Source organism: Corapipo altera, unplaced genomic scaffold (genome assembly GCF_003945725.1).
Source record: "Corapipo altera isolate COAL_440 unplaced genomic scaffold, ASM394572v1 23, whole genome shotgun sequence".
In the NCBI taxonomy this organism is placed as follows: Eukaryota; Metazoa; Chordata; class Aves; order Passeriformes; family Pipridae; genus Corapipo; species Corapipo altera.
In genome coordinates, this window is record NW_020884878.1 from 5,706,127 (window position 1) to 5,724,174 (window position 18,048).

Consider the following 18,048-nt stretch of genomic DNA (forward strand, 5'->3'; position numbering starts at 1 on the left):
CCCGCAGGAGGCTGTAGGGTGAAGGGAGTAAACCACTATGGGAGGCAGGCTTCCGCCTTCACCTTGCTCTGTCCCAGAATCCGGTTTGCGCTCAGCTCCTCTCCCAGCTTCCCCGTTTCCTTGGCCTCCATTGGGAGCCTAGGAAAGACTGAAGGAGTCGGGGAGACAATAGTGGGGGTCCTCCCAGCTTGGCTCACCAGATCTCGGCATTCACACTCCCCCACCCATCCAGGTCCAGCTAAAGAGTGGCAAGGGAGAACACACTGCATGCCCATCCCACACAGCTCTCCCCTGCTGAGCAACGGCTACCTTGTAATTATTAATAATGGTCTCAATGTATTCTCAATTAGCTGTCTTGGAAGGGAGCAGCTCCCAGCCACGACTTGTAATTGTACTTTGGGCACCAGCTGATTTGCTCATTACCAGCGCAGGAAGCGGCAGTGCCAGCACGGCCACACGTTGCTCCTGAGGAGGCTGCTGGGGGGTGAACAGAGCTGCTGGCTGTGGCACCAGTGTGTTTGGATGCAGGAGGAGGAGCAAGGACTTCACCATCCCTGTCCTCCACCCCAGCACGGAGTAGTGATGCATGCCAGGCCCACATCCTTACCAAGGATGTGTTAGGATCTGGAAAGGATGGGAGGAGAGCAATGACATCCTGGGAAAGGGACAGAGGCCCAAGCGCAGAGGAGAGCTGGAGGCCTCAGCAGGTGTTCAGCTGACACTGGTACCAGCAGGGGGAGGGCAGAAGATCTGTGACTGCAGGGGTTTACTGGAGGCTGAGGCGGAGACTGGAGAAGTGCTTGGAAGGGACATCAGTGGAGGTGTCACGGACCGCAAGCAGCTCTGACATGACAGCAGAAAGGATTTAGGAGTGCAGGAGGGGGAAGCAAACCACCCCCATCCCACCCTTTGTGCTCCCCCCTGCTTCCTAGCTTCCAACTCAGCAGACTGGAGGAGAGTGGAGACCAGGAAGCCATCACTCGTGGATAATCTCCCATCTCCCAAAACCTTAACCTACTTGATTCCCAGCTCTGCTGCAAGTGCAGGAGTGAGAAGAGCCATAGGGCTCCTGTCCCCGGGAGGTCCCAGTGCAGTCCCAGGTGATGCACCATGCCCTGTGAAGGAACATGGAGGTGCCCCTGTCCGGAGCTCTGTCCCCACCGGAGTCATAACTGTGGACCACGAACTGCCAGGAGAAAAAGTTCCTGAGCAGCAGCTCTAAGCCTGGGCATCAGCCAAAACACAGTCAGCACTTTCTGTTCAGGGAGCTCAATACTGAGAGATATCCTCGAGGTGAAAGGCTCCTGCACTCTAATTACCCCTCACAAATCTCTCCCAGAGGACTCTCGGGGTGAATGCTGGCTGCAGTGAGATGCCCCGTATTTTAATAGGGAAGGGAAAAAATATAAATCATGGCTACTCAGCAGCAACTGCTTAAAGAAAGGACTGGAGTGTGCAGAGGGCAGGTGCACACTTGTCTGTGGCCTCAGCATCCTTCAGCATGGCCAGGTTGGGCAGGAGGAGAGAAATCTCTCATGGGACCCTGTGTAGAGAACAATACCATAGCCCCTGAAAACCAGTGTTTTGAGAGGTGCTTCACACCCTTAGTTTTACTTTTTGAACCCTGCAGCTGCTGCTTCTCCACACTGCTTGCTCAGCAGCTCAGGTCCCAACAAAGCTGATACTTGATTTTCAGTGAGCCAGGATTCATCTGGTAAGCAGGCAGAGGTCTAAAATCCCTAATTTGCCCTGAATTCATCTAAAGGCTTGTGAAATCCTGCTCGAGGATGGACAGTCCCTGCTCCCCCTGCTCCATCATTAGGATAGGACAAGGCAGGGCAATGACAGAAGTTTCAGCAAAACTTGTGTTACAGGGGCCAGCTGCTCACTGCAGCATTACTACTGTGAGCAAGGGGACAGAATAACCCAGCCCTTGCTGCAGGTCTCTCCCCATGGCCAGAGCATGCTCCTCTCCATCCCAGCTTTCGTCACTGCTGCCATCCCAAGATGCTGCTACTATGCCTCAGGACCAGGCAGGCACAACAGAAGGCTGCACAGGAGCCAGGTTTGCATCAGGCAGTTACATGGAGAGTGAAACAAAGACAAAAGGAGAAAGCAGTCCCCAGAAATTAAAGCAGCTGCCCTAATGCAAAAATAGCACATTTTACTTACTCCTTGCTGCCCACCGGTCCTTCTGCTCCCCAGTGCTGGCTGCCTGCAATACCCCTGGTGCAAGCACATTGCCACCACAGAGGGGAAACAGCACACAGTGGATGTTGACCTTCCCAGCACTGAGTATCAAAGCCAGAAACACTGTTCTCCTTAGCCAGACTGCAAAGCCACCTCCTAAAGCCCATCAGGGATATCCAGCACCTCTTGGAACTTCCCTCTTGTACAGCTGCATCTCTTCTTACCACTTAAAACAGTTGTAGCCTTCAACATAAGGTATGAGCCCTCAGCCCAGGCACTTTGCACCTGGAAAGGGAGCCCAGGGCTGAGCGTGAAGCAGTGATGATTGTGAGCGCCAGTCCCCAAGGTGGGTGACAACATCCCCCCCCACACACACGCTCCCTGCAACCCTCCAAACAGCCAAGCAGCAGTGGCACCATCCCCAGAGTGTCATTAAGTGCATGGGAAAATTATTTTGTGGGTAAACGACCATATTACATGCTGTGGCCTCAGAGGGGAGAGGACAGGCATGCCAAAAACTGGCTCCAAACCCCCAGTGCCAAAGGTACCTCCCCTGCAGGGGCCAGGCTGTACCCAGGCACACAGTGTTTGCCAATTTCCTTGGCACAGTGCAACAGTGCTTAAAGTTTCAACATGAAGCTAATCCTAAATAAAAGGGTAGAAGTGCCCTGGCAGGTGACAGCTCCTGTAGCTCTTACATCTCATGGCTGCCCTCAAAGCAGGCAGACCCTAGCAGCAATCAGAGAAAATCCCCCTATGGGATTTCCTGTAATTTAAAAAAACCCATTTATAATGTCTCATGTGCAACAGCACAATCTATACTACCAGAACCAATTCCTGGTGCCAGAGGAGCTGTGTGTGCTGCCAGGAGAGGCACGGCCTCGTTTCAGGGCTGGTCAGGAGCTAAAGGTGAATAACAAGTCAATCTGTGGAGTTAAACTCTCTTTGGAGCTCCATGCCAGTGCTTACAGGCCTCCAGCACCCACACAGTCACCTTCCCCTTGGGGCAGAAAGGGGGGAGAAGTCACTGGAGGGGATCACATTTGATCTCAGAGCTATCACTCTGACTCACTTCTTATCTTGTAGCATGAAGCAGGGAAAGGAGCTTTCTGCTAGGGGTGGCCTCAAAGAGCAGCTATGGAGCGAGATCTGTGTGGATGGAGGGATGTGAGCAACCAGGTTTGCTTCTCAGTCCTGAGCCCACACCACACTGCACACTGGAACCAGCCCATTCCATCCAACTGTGTGCTTGCAGAGATTTCTTTTTATCCTTGAATGTCACTTATCAGCCATCACTATCTACCTCAGGGACATCTGCTAAAAGGGTCATGACTGGGGACAGGCTCACGCCTCACCTGTGTTCCTGCAGGCTGATGGCAAAGGGCATGCTGAGGCAGAGGCCATTTCCACCAACCAGGTAGAAATATCTGGTAGAAATCCAAACATGTTTGCAAGGAGCTCCTGCCTCCAGTCGCACAGCGATGCTGCCAAAACAACCGGCACTGCCAGCTGTGCTCAAACATCACTTAACCCAAGGTGCGGCCTGTGGAGTGGAAGTCAGTTCCTGAGGTCTCTTCTGTATTTACCAGCCCAGATAGTGGGAATTCAGCTCCCAGCTTGGGCCAGTTCCCATTCTTGGGAGCCTACAAGACACACAAGAGCATGCACTGAGATCCAGTGTTCGCAACCCAACCTGAAGGAGCAGAGATCTGAGTGGGCTCAGCCTCCCCAGGTGCCACGTTTTCCAAGGGGATCAAAGGAATACACTCAGGTTATCACCTCTTTGGGCCAAACAAGGGCAAGCCAGACGCATTACTAGACAGTGACAGCCTCCAGGGCTCAATCCAGGCATGTGGCAAGAAACCGCACAACTGACTTATGGAAAACTGGCTTTGGGGAAGAATGGGGGAAATCATCTCTTTCACCACTTGTTTTGATCACTGGATCCAGGACTTGGTTGCACTGAAGCAGGCAGAGAACAGGACATAGGTCCATATGCAGGACTGAGCATTTTGACAACCTCTGACTTCTTCTTACTGGACAGTAAGCAAACCAAAGGCTTGAAGCTCTGGAAAACTTCTCCAAAAAATTTTTAACCCCCCTCCTGCTGTTCTTGCAAAAAATGGCCCCAGCAGCAGGTCCAGGCTCAGGTGCTGTTTGTTTCTGCCAGCACCCTCTGTATCCCAGGAGTGCTGCTCACCCCACTGTCCCGGCTGCTTGCACTGGCACTCCCAGAGCTGGCGCTCTGCTCCTGTCACTGTAAGTATCGTGTTGCCCACCATGGGAAAGCACACCACAAAGCTGACAGTCACCTACTGTGACCTGTCAAGAAGAAGAAACCTTTCATAAGGACTTGATGAGACCAGGAAGGGCATCATGTGTCATTTCAATTTTGATTCTTTGCTGGGGGAGGAGGAGCAGGGAGGCGAGGAAACAATTGGTGTTTGCCTTCATGTTTAAAGCAATTTGTTTCCTCCCTGCCTATCCTGCTGCAATGATGTAGTGACAAAAACGTCACATCTGAGCAGCATCACACTTCCCAGTTTGGGAGGAGAAGCAGCCCTGGGGATAGCACAGGCTGCTCTTCCCCAAAGAGTAACCCACTTTATTAAGACGACAAGGAAGTTCACGTCCCTTTCACGCTCCACAGCAAGATGTGAAGAGCTTCAAGTGGTGCAGCCTGGAGTGCCAACCGTGGGAGTACAAGTGGAAAGTATGATGAGCAGGGCAGCGGATGCCAGAGCATCCTGAGAGTCATGTAGTGACTGCTCTTAGTAGCAGAAAGGAACATCCACCTCAGCACATCCTGCACGCAATGAGGATGGTGTGCCACCTTCTCCTCTCACCATGCCCACCTTTCTGCATTTGTCTTTTCTCTGGCATCCCCATTTTATCAAGGAAGAGCACTTGGCCAGCACTTCAGACTACCTGCTGCAAACACCAGTATGGGCTGGCCAGGTCGTACTCGCATTCAGGTGCCTGCAGCACAGCAGCAGCTTTTGCCAAGACAGTGCAGTCTTGTCTCTGAGCACAGACAGGACATTCCGGCATTGCTAAACCCAGTATTACCCCTGCAGTGACATAAAAGAAGGGAAATTGAAATTTCAGTAAGAAAGGGGTAGGAGGGACCATAGGGAAGAAGAAACAGGACAGTGTGTGGTGCTTAGTAGAAGAGACGTGCTTCATACACCACCCATGGGGATCAGAGTTTTTTCATCACTAGGTTGAATCTGAAACATGATGGAAATATTGTTGCTCCACTCATTTCAGAACAGTGTGTTGTTTTTACAGACTGCATCATGTTCTGTGATTTCAAACACACACCTGAAATGCGTTTCTGAGTTGAGAAGAGTCACTAATGACACTGGAGAAGAAAAAATAATAAATCTGTATCTTCAGACATTCAAGCCACGCTTTGACTCTCCCACACCTCTTTGGGAAACCAGTGTACCACAAATGCATGAAAAGCCATTTCAATTATTTCTACTCTATTTGCACTCGACACTGATGTTAGGATGAAGACCATCCCCTAGTTTATTCAGGCAGAGTTAGTGCCTGGAAAATAGGACTCTGATAGAAGGTATGGCAAGTTACCTGTGCAGAGGACAGGAAATGCCACAGAAGATGTCTACTGGGTGTGTAAGCACAAAGCACTGAACAGCCAATGCACAGTGGGTTCACAGAGGAGAAAGGATGTGCCTGGGCCATCTGCAAGTCAACAGCAGTCATTCAAATTCAACACACCAGGTTTTTTTAAAAAATATGATTTCCTACTTATTTATTTTTCCTTTAATAACACAGTTTAGCATTTCAGAGTTCAGCATTCTACACTCTTACACACTGTCCTTGTTTATTAGCATTTAAACACAAAAAGACATAGCAAGACCTCCAAACACAAATAAATACAAAAACACAATATACAGTAAACTGAAATACAACATATAATAATGCTATTGGGAAATTAAGACATGTTGCTAATTCCTTTTTTTATTATTATTTTAACAACATGGTTATTGCTGAGCAATAAATTATACATTTTAAGGTTGTTTTTCCCCCTAAAAGAAAAGGACGAGAACCACTGGTTACCAGATCACTTGCACTGTATCCTTACAGCTATTGATAATTAAGACAGGCAGAATATACACAATCAAATGAGGCTGGCCTTCTTTGGTCTTTGTTTTTGATCATAAAACTGAACACAAGTGTACCGTTCACTGAAGAGTATGAGATTAAAGAAATGGATACACAAGTTTCAAACACATTAATTTGTACATTATTCTCAATCATTGATGTCTTTTCCATAGATAGTTCTTACAGAATTTCTTGGAAACAAATTTCAGCTTTAGTTTTCCTGATTATTATGTTGTTCCATGCATCTTAAAGGTTATCCTACTTGTCTAAGAGAAACGGACCTACATTTAGCCCATCATCTCCTAATGGGGTATTTTTCACAGCTCTCTAGTCACCACTAATTCATTGGAGTTTTATACCTTGTAGAAAAAATCCTGAACGTCCCCATATTTGTTTCTATAAAACTGAAAAAAAAAAAGTATAAACCAGACAACAGCTATAAGAAAAACAAAACAGGTGGATTACACGATGCATCAGCAACGATGGAAGCTTGTACCTTCCCATTCCACAAGTACAGATTATACAACTCTCTGCCAGTGATGCAGGTCATAGTTGGAATATGTGTCCTTTCAGGTGCGAGCTATATTCAAATACAAAGCTCGGAACACTACGCAAGAAAATGACCTTTACGAATGATAATGCTGGTTTATCTCAGTAACCCTTAGACAGAGTCAAATTTTATCACTACGCATCACACTGCCAGCAATGGAGCGTGTGAACACCGGCATTCCTAAGAAGTTAAAAAGTCCTTGCAGAACTGGCAACCAAATTAAAAGCTTAGTTCCAAAGGACCAAGAACACAAACACCACATAGAGACAACAAACCCTTCCCCAAATGGGTAGGTTAGTAAGCCACAGAGTTGGGATCCAGATTTGAATTCCACATAAAGTCTGGGATGTTTGGATCCAAGGTTTTGGTTCAGGTGCTTCTCTGTGAAATTTAGAACTTATTTGAACCCTAAGGAACTAATCCTAACTTGGAGGGGAAAAAAATGAAAAAACACAGCCTACATCATCTACACTAACATCACGAAATGGAAGACAGAAGCTGCAGTCTTGACCATAAATTAGAAGAGAAACAGGAATAGTCAGATCCCTTATGTGTTGTATATCTCTACTCTTCTAAATCTTAAGAGGATGTCCCTGAATCAACAGTCCCAAGTTTTCCACCACCTTCCTATCTGGTGCTTCTCAGCAAAGGCCTGGATTAAGAGGCAGGAAAGAACAATTGAGCCCTCTATATTTTGGTTTACAGAAAAAGGGAGAAAGCCCCACAAGAAAGAAATGATCAGTCACACTAACTGGTAGAACAAAGATGAAACCACTTCACTGTAAAATGGTATTCTCCCCCCTCAGTTAAGAGGAGCATCAAACGAGACTTCTTTTGTTAGGTGATTCTGAACAAACAGAGCAGGACACACATTTGCTGCTATTATTCACACTGACTTGCTGTGCTGGCCTTCCACTCTGCAGGCTGTCAAAGCACTGCCAAGGAGCAACCCATGTCTGGGTCACCACACATGCACAACCCCAAATCATGACAGCTTGTATGTTTATTCTAGCCCTTACTGTCCTGATGTGGGTCTTCAGTGTATGTCAACTTGTTCCTTTAAGGGAGAAATGTATTAAAAAAGTAAACCCTAGTGATTTGGAGATAACACTAGGGACCTGGAAAACCTCTCATTCAGTCCCGGCTCCAGGAGATTCCTTTTGTGACTCCGGACAAGTCACTTCACATCTCATCCTTGATTTCCTTTTTTCCAGAAAAGACAAATAGCACTTGCTATACACTGTATACAGTATTAAAAACTATTCTCAGACAGATTAAATTGCCAAACTAATCATTTTTATTGCAGCAGCTATGACTTCTAGGTCAACCAGAATATAAAGGTATTGACTGAACAGAATAGGAATTCCAGGAAGAGGTCCAGCTGCTTTTTATCATCTTTTGTTTCTAAATTAGAGGAAAAAATTTGCAATTAAACAGTTGCCCATTACTATGGTTGTTTAAAACACAGGAATCTCCAAATTATCAGATCATAAGGAAGAACACACGTCCTTAATTACATTTCAAGGTCTTCAGAAAGGCTAAACAGTTTTTGCTACATACAGGTCTTCAAACCTGAAAGATAAGAAACCAAAGTTTGCCCTTAGCAAGATCTTCCCTTAGCAGCAGCAAGTTATATTTGCACCAATTGATCAAGTAAAACTTGGAGGAAAGGGTTTTGTTTCATCACTTCTACATAAAGAAAAGACTTTGCATATACATGTGCATGCATGTCTGTGTGTATATGTATGTACCTACACACATACAAGTAATTTACAGAGCAAAAACTAAGATTACGTATGCAACCCAAGAATTTCCCCCCCTTCACCTATTTGTATATTTGCATAGTTAAATCATATCAAGGCATCAATACTGCAGTCACGTTTTTCACTCTTCTACAGTGCAGGCAACATTTCTGTCACTCCCTACACGTTTCTCTGTCTCGGACCAAACAGCACCAGTGTTTTAAAAACTAAACAAAATATCAACAGAAACCCTGCACTATTGGTGAAATACCTATCCCAGGTGATGGAACATAGATACAAATAGGTGGTAGTTTTTAAACTCCATCTCAACAAGCCATAATTGTGGCCAGCTGAGGAAACAGGAGCAATACAATCGCAACCTAAGATGGGTTCAGCATTTAAATTCCAGCTAACAAAAACCTCTTTTACCTTTGCATTTGAGAAATTCACCAGGCACAGAAGCAGGCACATATCTTCATCTTTCCTTTTCCAAGTAGAAAACACCACAGGAAAAGGAAATAAGCTGCATTTCATATTTTTTTTTGTATTTTTAAGAAAGCTAGCATGTTTTTTCCATCAAAATTATACTACCCACCATTCCCTTTTCCTATTGCACATTCTCTTTGTGAAGAACAACATTTACAGTACATGGCTGAAATCAACATTGCATATTGTAAGTCAGCAGTTGAAGGTGTACCATGTAGACAGTAACTGAAACAAGACCCCAATTAATTAGTTCAGAGAAATAATGCAGACGTGGTGCTGCATCATAATCACAGGTTGGTCTTTAAACACCCAAATAGTTTCATCCTGTTTAGAATTCAAGACTTTCTAGGTAACAGATGCACTCACCCTGTGCTGAGAGTGTACAAAAAGGGCAACAAACAGATTGTCACACACTGGAATCTCCCTAGAGAACGTAACTTCGAGCATCATGGTGGAGAAAGAATACCAGCAAGAGACTTCAGTTGTGTGCTGCTAAGAATTACTAAGCAGAGGACAAAAGAAGAAACTGTTCAAAGTAATGCAAATATTCTGGGACCCCCTTGCAATAATGGCACACTCCAGGAGTTAGCCAGGATTCAAGAGCATACATGAGGGCAGGTGGTTGCCCCATGAATCACTTTAAACAGACAGTCCCTAGAAAACTTTGGATATCTTAGTCAAGAACAAAGAGAAAAAGGATAAAAGGGCATTTCAGCAATGAGAGAAACAGTTAAATAATTTAAAGTGTTGACTAAAGCACCAGGTATCTTTTCCTTTCAACTTAGAGAATATACAGTGGCCTTGTTTTCACAAAATGCTACATACTCCTTGCTGGAAAGCAGAGGAAACCGATTTCTATGTACACAGTAAGAACTCTACAGAGATGGCCCACGAGTTCTGCGGAGAAAGGGGTGTTACAGTCAAGGCTTCAGGTATTCCACAGCAGGCGGTGTCTACATTTGTGTAGCAAGATCCCGGATTTCACAGTACGCAGGGTTGGCAAACTGGAAATTCTCTGGCAGCTTCATGTAGTTTTAAAAAATAAGTGCAGTAGGCCTCCATTTTATTAACTGTGATAAAAAGCATATATGCAAAAATATTTTTATATTGATAGCACATTACTGCATTATAAAAGCTGCCCAAGTGAAGCTGAAGATTCTGGCAGCTGGTGCTTTTGGCACTTGGGAGATGTGGAAAGCAGCATAGAGATCTGTGAAATACAACAGTGACTGATGTTTCTGCTACAGTGATCGGCATTAAGATAGTTAGCAGTGTTCATATTTAAACTTCTCTATGAAGTTTCTGAGTCAATATCCCACCAAGACGAGATATTCAGATCTCTTAAAGCTACTAGTTTAGGCTGTGTGCAGACTCAGGAAGACTTCCCTATTGGTTTACACATTCACATGTTTCAAAGTCCTCTTTCAATCACCAAGGCTGGAAATGCTTTTTTCCTCCTCTTTTAAAGAGCCTGGATTTAGAAGCGCAATTCTGTCACAGGAGTTGGAAACTGTAGTCACAAATCTGCAGAATATTCTGGGCCCTGCTTATACTAGAAATCTCCTCCAAGTCCCAGATCGAAACAGGATATAAACTGTTTTAGGATGGCCAAACGGTTTCATTTAAGTTTACAAGACATGCATTAGCAATGGGAGGAGAGTCCTTTGGACATTTCCACTTGGGAATCCTGTTTTCAGTAAAATTCTGTGATGCACAAACACAAAAGCTCAGCTGCCTACATTCACAATTATTAAAATGACACAAGTTGAGCGAACCTTCGCCCTAAAGCGTAAGTGATGGGTTTGCTTATGCAGCCTGCATAAAACTGCAAGTGCCATACAATTATATCTAGAGATATAGGTGTAGGTATATCTATAGATATTTATCTCTTGTGCAGAACATCCTCCTTCCTTCCGTGCTAGAAATTAAATGCCAGCACGTGCCTCCATATTTGAGCTTGCACCTGTTGACAGCTACGTACCATAAAGGGAGTACAGTACCCGGACAATGGAAGGCAAGAAAAGGAAGACGAGTTGCTGCTGACAGCCTGGACGGTCAGCAGCAGGCAGTATTCTAGCAGGTGCCTGGAAAACCCATGAAGACCACTTAGCATGCATTGTATATCCATAAATACTTCTTGCAGGCACTGTGTGTGAAGGCACAGCCAAAAAAGACAACAGCAAAGACAAGCTGAAATACAAAGGCATGAATTCAACTGCACCTTGGACAAAAATTGTGACTATGCCTCAAAAAAGCAGAAAACTGATATAACCTGACAGTAGAGGCTGAGATGCAATGTTTTCTTCTAAGCCCATGAAGGCTGAAAACATGGTGGTGCAAGTCCACTCTGCTTAAGCAGTTTGTGGGTTTTAAAGAGCACCACAGTCAGGCTATGTCTCTAGACTCGCTTGTCACAGGCTATTAAACAGAAGCAGATGAACACAGCAGGTTGCAATCAGCATGTTTCAGGGCAAGCAAATGCTTTCCACTACAGTTCAGGCTGTTACAAGAAAGAAGCCCGTGCATTCCCCATTAGGATGCTTGTCTGCTATGAGAAGCTGTCACAAGCATCAATATTCACAGCCCCAGAGTTCTCAGATGGGTTCATTTCAAGTGATGCCACCTTACAACCACAGGCATTAGAGGAAAAATGTCGCCTGCCTTCACAGTGGCCATGGAGACTGTCTAGTCCAAGCTCCATAGGAGCACTGAGCATAACGTTTTGGCACCTGAATAAGATGGATTCCACCATGGCCAAGTCATAGAAGCTCCAGAAGCCAAAGGAACGGGCTTTGGCTTCTGTTCTGTGCATTGCAAGGTACCTAAGGGCTCTGAAGACAAGGCTAAACATTATGCCTGAAGTCCAATTAAACTACCATTTCAGATATCAGAATTAATCTGAATAAAAAGCTATGGTTTATAAGCAGCACAGCACATCTAAGGCACATGTATGCATGCAAGCCACCATCACTGTATTAAGACATTGCTGGTTTGTCTTGAAGCAATGGCTGCTAGTACAGAACAAACATAGAGGCTTTTTTCAGCACTAATCCTCCTCCCCAATACTGAAAATACTATATACTGCTGACAGCATAATGTGCAACATATATAGCTTGATTGGAAAGCATGGGGCAGAACTTTAAAAAATGTACAGGATTCCGTTTAGAACTCCAAAGTTCAACAAATGCCCTATTTTAGGGTGAAAACAATTATAAATCTGATAATGATGCACAGCATCCATGAGTGATTTTTCCTTAATTTTGAAATAGTGTCATTAACTACGACATATATTGTAGGTTTACATTTCTAAAGAGAAATAACAGAATTGAATAGTTTTTTTTTCCTATCACAAGTGATAACCAGTGTTTGATATCTTCTATTTTTCTTCCAAGAAATATCAGTCTATCAACAGTTTTAAAATAAAATGTTTTCTGTAACAATAGAACTTTAAATAAAAATATGATTTTGATTCAGATACTTTTGAGAAGACATGGATACTTTTCCAAGATCTTCTGACAAAGTAATTATTAAAACAGAGACCAGATGAGGCCTTAAAAAGACAATATACTATATTTCAGACAAGATTGCACCTCAGTTTTTCAAAGAATATCATAATTGCAACATTACTTCATCATTTCTTCTTTTAACATGCTGACAATTTCCAGCTAGCCCACGTGTGAAGGTTTTTTTGTATTCTAGCTTAAAAGAAATAAAAGTCAGTAACTGATTCAGCACATACTGTATATGTCTTTTCACCTCCAATTGACTAGATCATTAATAAGTTAAAAAAAATCCTCTCTGACCATAATCATTATCCTCATGAGGGATAAGTGATTCTTCAGAGCTCAAGTGTTGCTAGTTCTATTAAAAAATATACCATGGTATGATTTCTTAATGTGTTGCTACTTTCGCAATTGGACCCTATGCAGTTATGCCTTCAAACTCTTCCGTCTGTTCCACAAGGTGGTTCTGTGAGCTTTAGGACCTCTGATTGAAGACAAACTGATACAAAACCCCCAAACGGAGTTGCCTTCTGTTTAATCTGCCTCCCCCATTGTATGTCAGGGGTCTGGTAGATCCGATGTATCCACTATGACTTTAATAAAAATAGTATCATCTTTAATATACGTTCCATTCTCTAGAACAGTTTGAGCCACAAAGACTGGGCAGCCAGATGCAATGTTCATTTCTCCAGTTGGCTTCTTGAAACTGCTGCTGTTTGGATCTGGCTTGAAAGCATCTCCTAAGTGGCGCCGAGACGGTCCCTGATCCATTAGCATGAGAGTCACTTTCTGTTTGAACGGCCAAGGAAGCAAAGCATCGTATTCACCACGCATTATGACAAAAAACAGAGACAAGTGCGTCCCCTTTCCCATGCCATCTCCGTTAAGGTAAACTCTGGCACACATCTTGTAGCCAAAGTATCCAGTATAAAAGGGTTGGCTGTACAAGGACAGAGTCTTCCCCATGACTGCCTCTTGCTTCCGACGTTTATAATCTCGGATTTTCCAAATCAGCACTCCGTTGTAACTCGCAGTTTCTAGAACTTGGAATCGGAGGTCCATGTCAGCCAGCCGGATATCATGAACACTCAGCATCTGATCGTGTCTGCTCAGCTGTGTCTCTAGCAGGCCTGTTAGAAAGCAGAAGGGATGGGGTGAGAAAAGCACTGTTCTCTAAAGACTGTAAAAATCAAATTGCCAGTGCTGCTATTGTATATGAAAACACTTTCCTCCTCAAGAACCAAACTGCACTTGGCCACTGATGAAGCCATCTCCACAGGCAATAATTTGCTGGCTGGCATCTAGGTTAACTGGGATTTTTACAAATGTGGGTGTTAATAATAATGCAGAAGTCAAATATTCAAATCACCTAACAAATTTTTTCTGGTCACTAAACAATATAACTATTGAGGCTTCCATTTTTTGAGAGGAGACTTGGTAGCATTATCTGCATATTGCTTTTTAGCAGTGAAGACCTTGAAAGCAGTCACACAGCCTACATAATCCCTCTGAAATTCAGAAGCACCACTGATCACTCAAAACATGCTTTTCAGGCACTACTTGTCTCAGAAGTGCAGTGCTGTTACCATGCCTAAAGTTCATCATAAAAGAACAAAAAATTCAAACTTAGCTCTGTATTATATGGCAATTTATTTAGTTTTGAGGGAGGGCTGTTTTCTGTGTCCTCTTTCCCCTACATGAAAATGTTAGTCTTTGTCTTTGCACACTGGCAAAATTGGCCAAGGTACAATACTGAGAAGCAGATAAATTCATAAGGCAAGTTTATTTTATGTAGATCAACTTAAATTTTAAGGTCTTTGTCACAATCCTTTAAACACTTACATATGATCTACACTATCTTGCCAAACTCTAGCTTTTACTTTATTCAGCAAGCACATCAATAACCTTCTTCTTAAGCAGATCTCACTGTTTTCTTAGGACCAAATACCCCTCTGTAGCAGCTATTAGGATGGGTGGTTTCAGATGGATAACCATACTGTTGATCCATTCACAGGGGAGAAGAGTAGCAAAAGATGTCAATATACCAGGACTATATTTAAAGAAGCTGCTGAGAGCTATCAGCTGTCAAAGATCGATTGAGAAACTGTTCATAATGAACTAACAATGTAATCAACAGAACGGTCAATAAAACAAAATAAAAGACAAGAATCAAGCCTAAGAAGCAGCATGGAAGCAATGCCACACTATCAACAAAGGAAATACACGGTCTCCTACTCAAAAAATCAGAAGAATCAGTATTATTGATGTTTCCATATAAAAGCCACAATGGGAGTGCCATTCAAAGGACACCATTTTTCTCTCAACAGCACTGCTGAGTACTTCAGTCCATTGTGCTTGCACTCACTTGTATTCCGAGCTCCTTGCCCTGCAGTTTTATCAACACTTTCCAGCTCAGTCACTCTGTTCTGGAGGGATTCCACACTGCTTTTCATGCTGTCGGCCTCCTCCCAGTTCTGTCGGAAGGGACGGATTTCTTTGTCCAGTTCTTTGAGTTTCTCTGCTTGGCTGTCGATCACTCGCTTTATAAAATAATAGTGCATGAGTTAAAATAATGCAAAGACATTAATTTATGCACATTAAAAAAGGATTATACGTTGATAATAAGATTCAATCCCAATATAAGCAAGTTTTGCTTATGTGAAATATTTTAATAACACAAACCTTGAAAATTTAAAGGAATAGCCCATGTATTTATAAAACACTTAAAAAATACTTAGTGCTGCACAGGTATTAATATTAGAGCACTATTAGAATTAACAACAGACTTATTTTAAAAAAGGGAAAGGTTAGTGTGCTCTTGTCTAAGGTAGGGGTTTTTTTGGTTTTTTTAAACCTTTCAGTGTAAGAACAATATTCTGAGTGTCTCTATTGGTATTATGGGCTGATACTTGCTGGGTTTCATGTGAGAATATTTAAGCAACAAAGTATGGGCACAACATACCCTGGTGTGAATCAAATGGCTGCTCATGTGCACACATTTATCATTATGAGTGAGCAAAATAACTTACCCCTCCAGGAAAGCATCATTACTCTTGCACACAATGAGCATGAGTACATACATGTGCAAGCTCCAAGCTCACATAAATCAGTCATCAAACCCTAAGTTATTATGCACCCATAACAATAGCAGAAGCCCTCGAGAGCTTAAACACAACTATACCACTTCTGCCCCCTAAAAGCACTTTTAAAATTCCCACCCTTACTTCCTAAATTGAATAAGCCATGCATCCTGAAGGTGCTTGCTGGTTGAGTATTTTTAAGAAAACAAAGGGGAAAAAAAACAGTTGGTTTTGAAAAGGCATGAAATATAATACTCAAGAAAAAAATATACAGAAAGGTCGATATTCTCTGAAAGAGGGCTATTGCAAGCACCTTAGTATATTACAAATATAAAGAACATATTTCCCAGTCTACCTCAAATCTGATGCAAGAAATACATAGCACTTCACATTATCACAGCTAATTTGGACTAGCAGGAATTTTAGCCAGAACCTCATAATCACTTGTGAAGTTCAAATGATAAGACAAATATTTGAGACAAGAAACTACTTTTACTACCACCTACAGTTAAATTCCAAATCTAACTTTATAGTTTTTCATCATATAGTGTCACTATGTGTTAAAATGATTTTTCACTTCTTAAAACAACTTAAGGGGCTGTTGAGTACAAAACAAGAAAATGAAGTTATTTTGCATTTGCCTTCTGGTTAGCCAAGTGGATTCAATGTTCCCCACTGATGGGGAAAACCCTTCTGCCTCATGCCACCTTCATTTCCCCTTTTAGCCATTTGCTTTTAATCATGTGGTTTCAGTTACACTGAAAGTCCAGAACGATTAATTGAAGGCTGTCAATTTGATGAGGCAGCTAGCAAAACCAGGTTCTAGGAGTCTTATTTTGTAGTGTCTCAAAACTACTGAGTCATCTAGCATATTTCAACATTAACTATTTATTTCTATTATAGGTGTTTTAAAACAAGTTATATATCTCACTTACAGATTTACGACTTTGTGAAGGAAAGTTGTGTACTGAACCATAAATGCAGGGGTATGGGCCCAATAAATAGATGAAGCAGCTTGCCTGGACATACTAATCACCACCTACCAACACAAGCACACCCTCTCACTTGGGCTGATGATAATCAGACAATAAAACGGGGAAGGGCTGTTAGCTTATATATATAAAAGGAAACACACTAAAGAATGACCTCAATGCATGTTGTAAGAGCAGAACCAAAAGATATGGCCCTTAGTTCACAGTTAACATTCAAAAGTAAACTCAAAATATGCCCAAGACTGATCTTTCCCCTTTACTCACACCAAATATGATCTCCCCAAGGCAAGAACAATAACATGGGGCTGTGGGTTTGTACAGTCCCTCACACAGAGGTGTTCTGATTTCTGGCTGGAACCTCTGTGCACTACCACAGCATCAAACAAAATGAATAGACACACTTTTACAGGACCTGGCAAAGTGCTAAACATGCAGAAGAGTTGTAAGCTATCCTTCTTTTGGGAGAAGTTTACTAGAAGTTGTTATTAGGGACCAACTTCTCTCCATTCACCTGTGTGCAACGTTCTACCTTTGTACATGCACAAGCAATTCTGGTTTAGCTGCTTCTACTTCACTCTGGCAGATGTGTAGTATTTTATCTCCTGTACCTTGAATGAGAATTCAAGAAATACAATATAATCAGATATAAGACTTCTATTTTATTTTTAAAAAGCAGTGGCATCTCTACCTTTTCACCCTACAGGGAGTCAATCTCCCTCATACTGGGAGATACTGATGTACTAAATCTGAATTTAATGCAGCAGTGGAGATTTTCACTCTAATTATTCCATTAGAAAGCACACAGATGTCTCACACTGTACTCATAAATTTTCAAGTAGATATCAATTTTCTGCATGCACTTTTTATTCTAGCAACTGACCTCTCCGGATCATCAATCCCGAGTTATGTGCCTGGCAAACCATCAAGGGCTCCTCTTGATGTTGATTTTCATCTAGGTTTTGTTTGGTATTTCTGATTAACAACTTCCAGAATTTTAGCACTATTATTACTAAAAAGATTTAGAAAATGTCATGAGGAACTAAAGAGTTATATTTGCAGTTCTCTCCCTCCTAATGGACCTTTCCATTGCAATTGATAGAGCAAAACTGTAAAGCTAAAAAACAGACTACTTGACTTAGAAAACAAATCATATGTCCTTCTCCTTTGAAGGAACATATTACTGATCAAGTCATTTCATGTTCATAAGGTCACTGTTTCTGTTGTCTTTCAGTATCTCATGCCCACACTCAGCTTAAGACTTGGCTTACTAATATGCTTCCATACACTCATAAGAAAGATTCAGTATTGCATCTGAAATTTCCCTTTCACATGACAGAAGTCATAAAAGTATCACATACCCTTGGTAAAAACACT

At 42.7% G+C, this 18,048-nt stretch overlaps 1 protein-coding gene across 7 annotated transcripts in view; it reads right to left on the bottom strand.

Annotated features, from left to right (window-relative positions):
• Nucleotides 1-5,938: 5,938 nt before the first annotated feature.
• The window catches only part of TRAF3 (TNF receptor associated factor 3), a 70,132-nt gene continuing 58,022 nt past the window's right edge, over nt 5,939-18,048 (bottom strand). For all 7 annotated transcript variants that reach the window (XM_027637960.1, XM_027637958.1, XM_027637964.1 and 4 more), the window contains 2 exons: nt 14,968-15,142; nt 5,939-13,732 (listed from right to left, as the gene is read on the bottom strand). In XM_027637960.1, the coding sequence (XP_027493761.1) occupies nt 13,161-13,732; nt 14,968-15,142 (747 nt within the window). In that variant the 3' untranslated portion in view covers nt 5,939-13,160. The remainder of the gene's footprint in view (nt 13,733-14,967; nt 15,143-18,048) is intronic.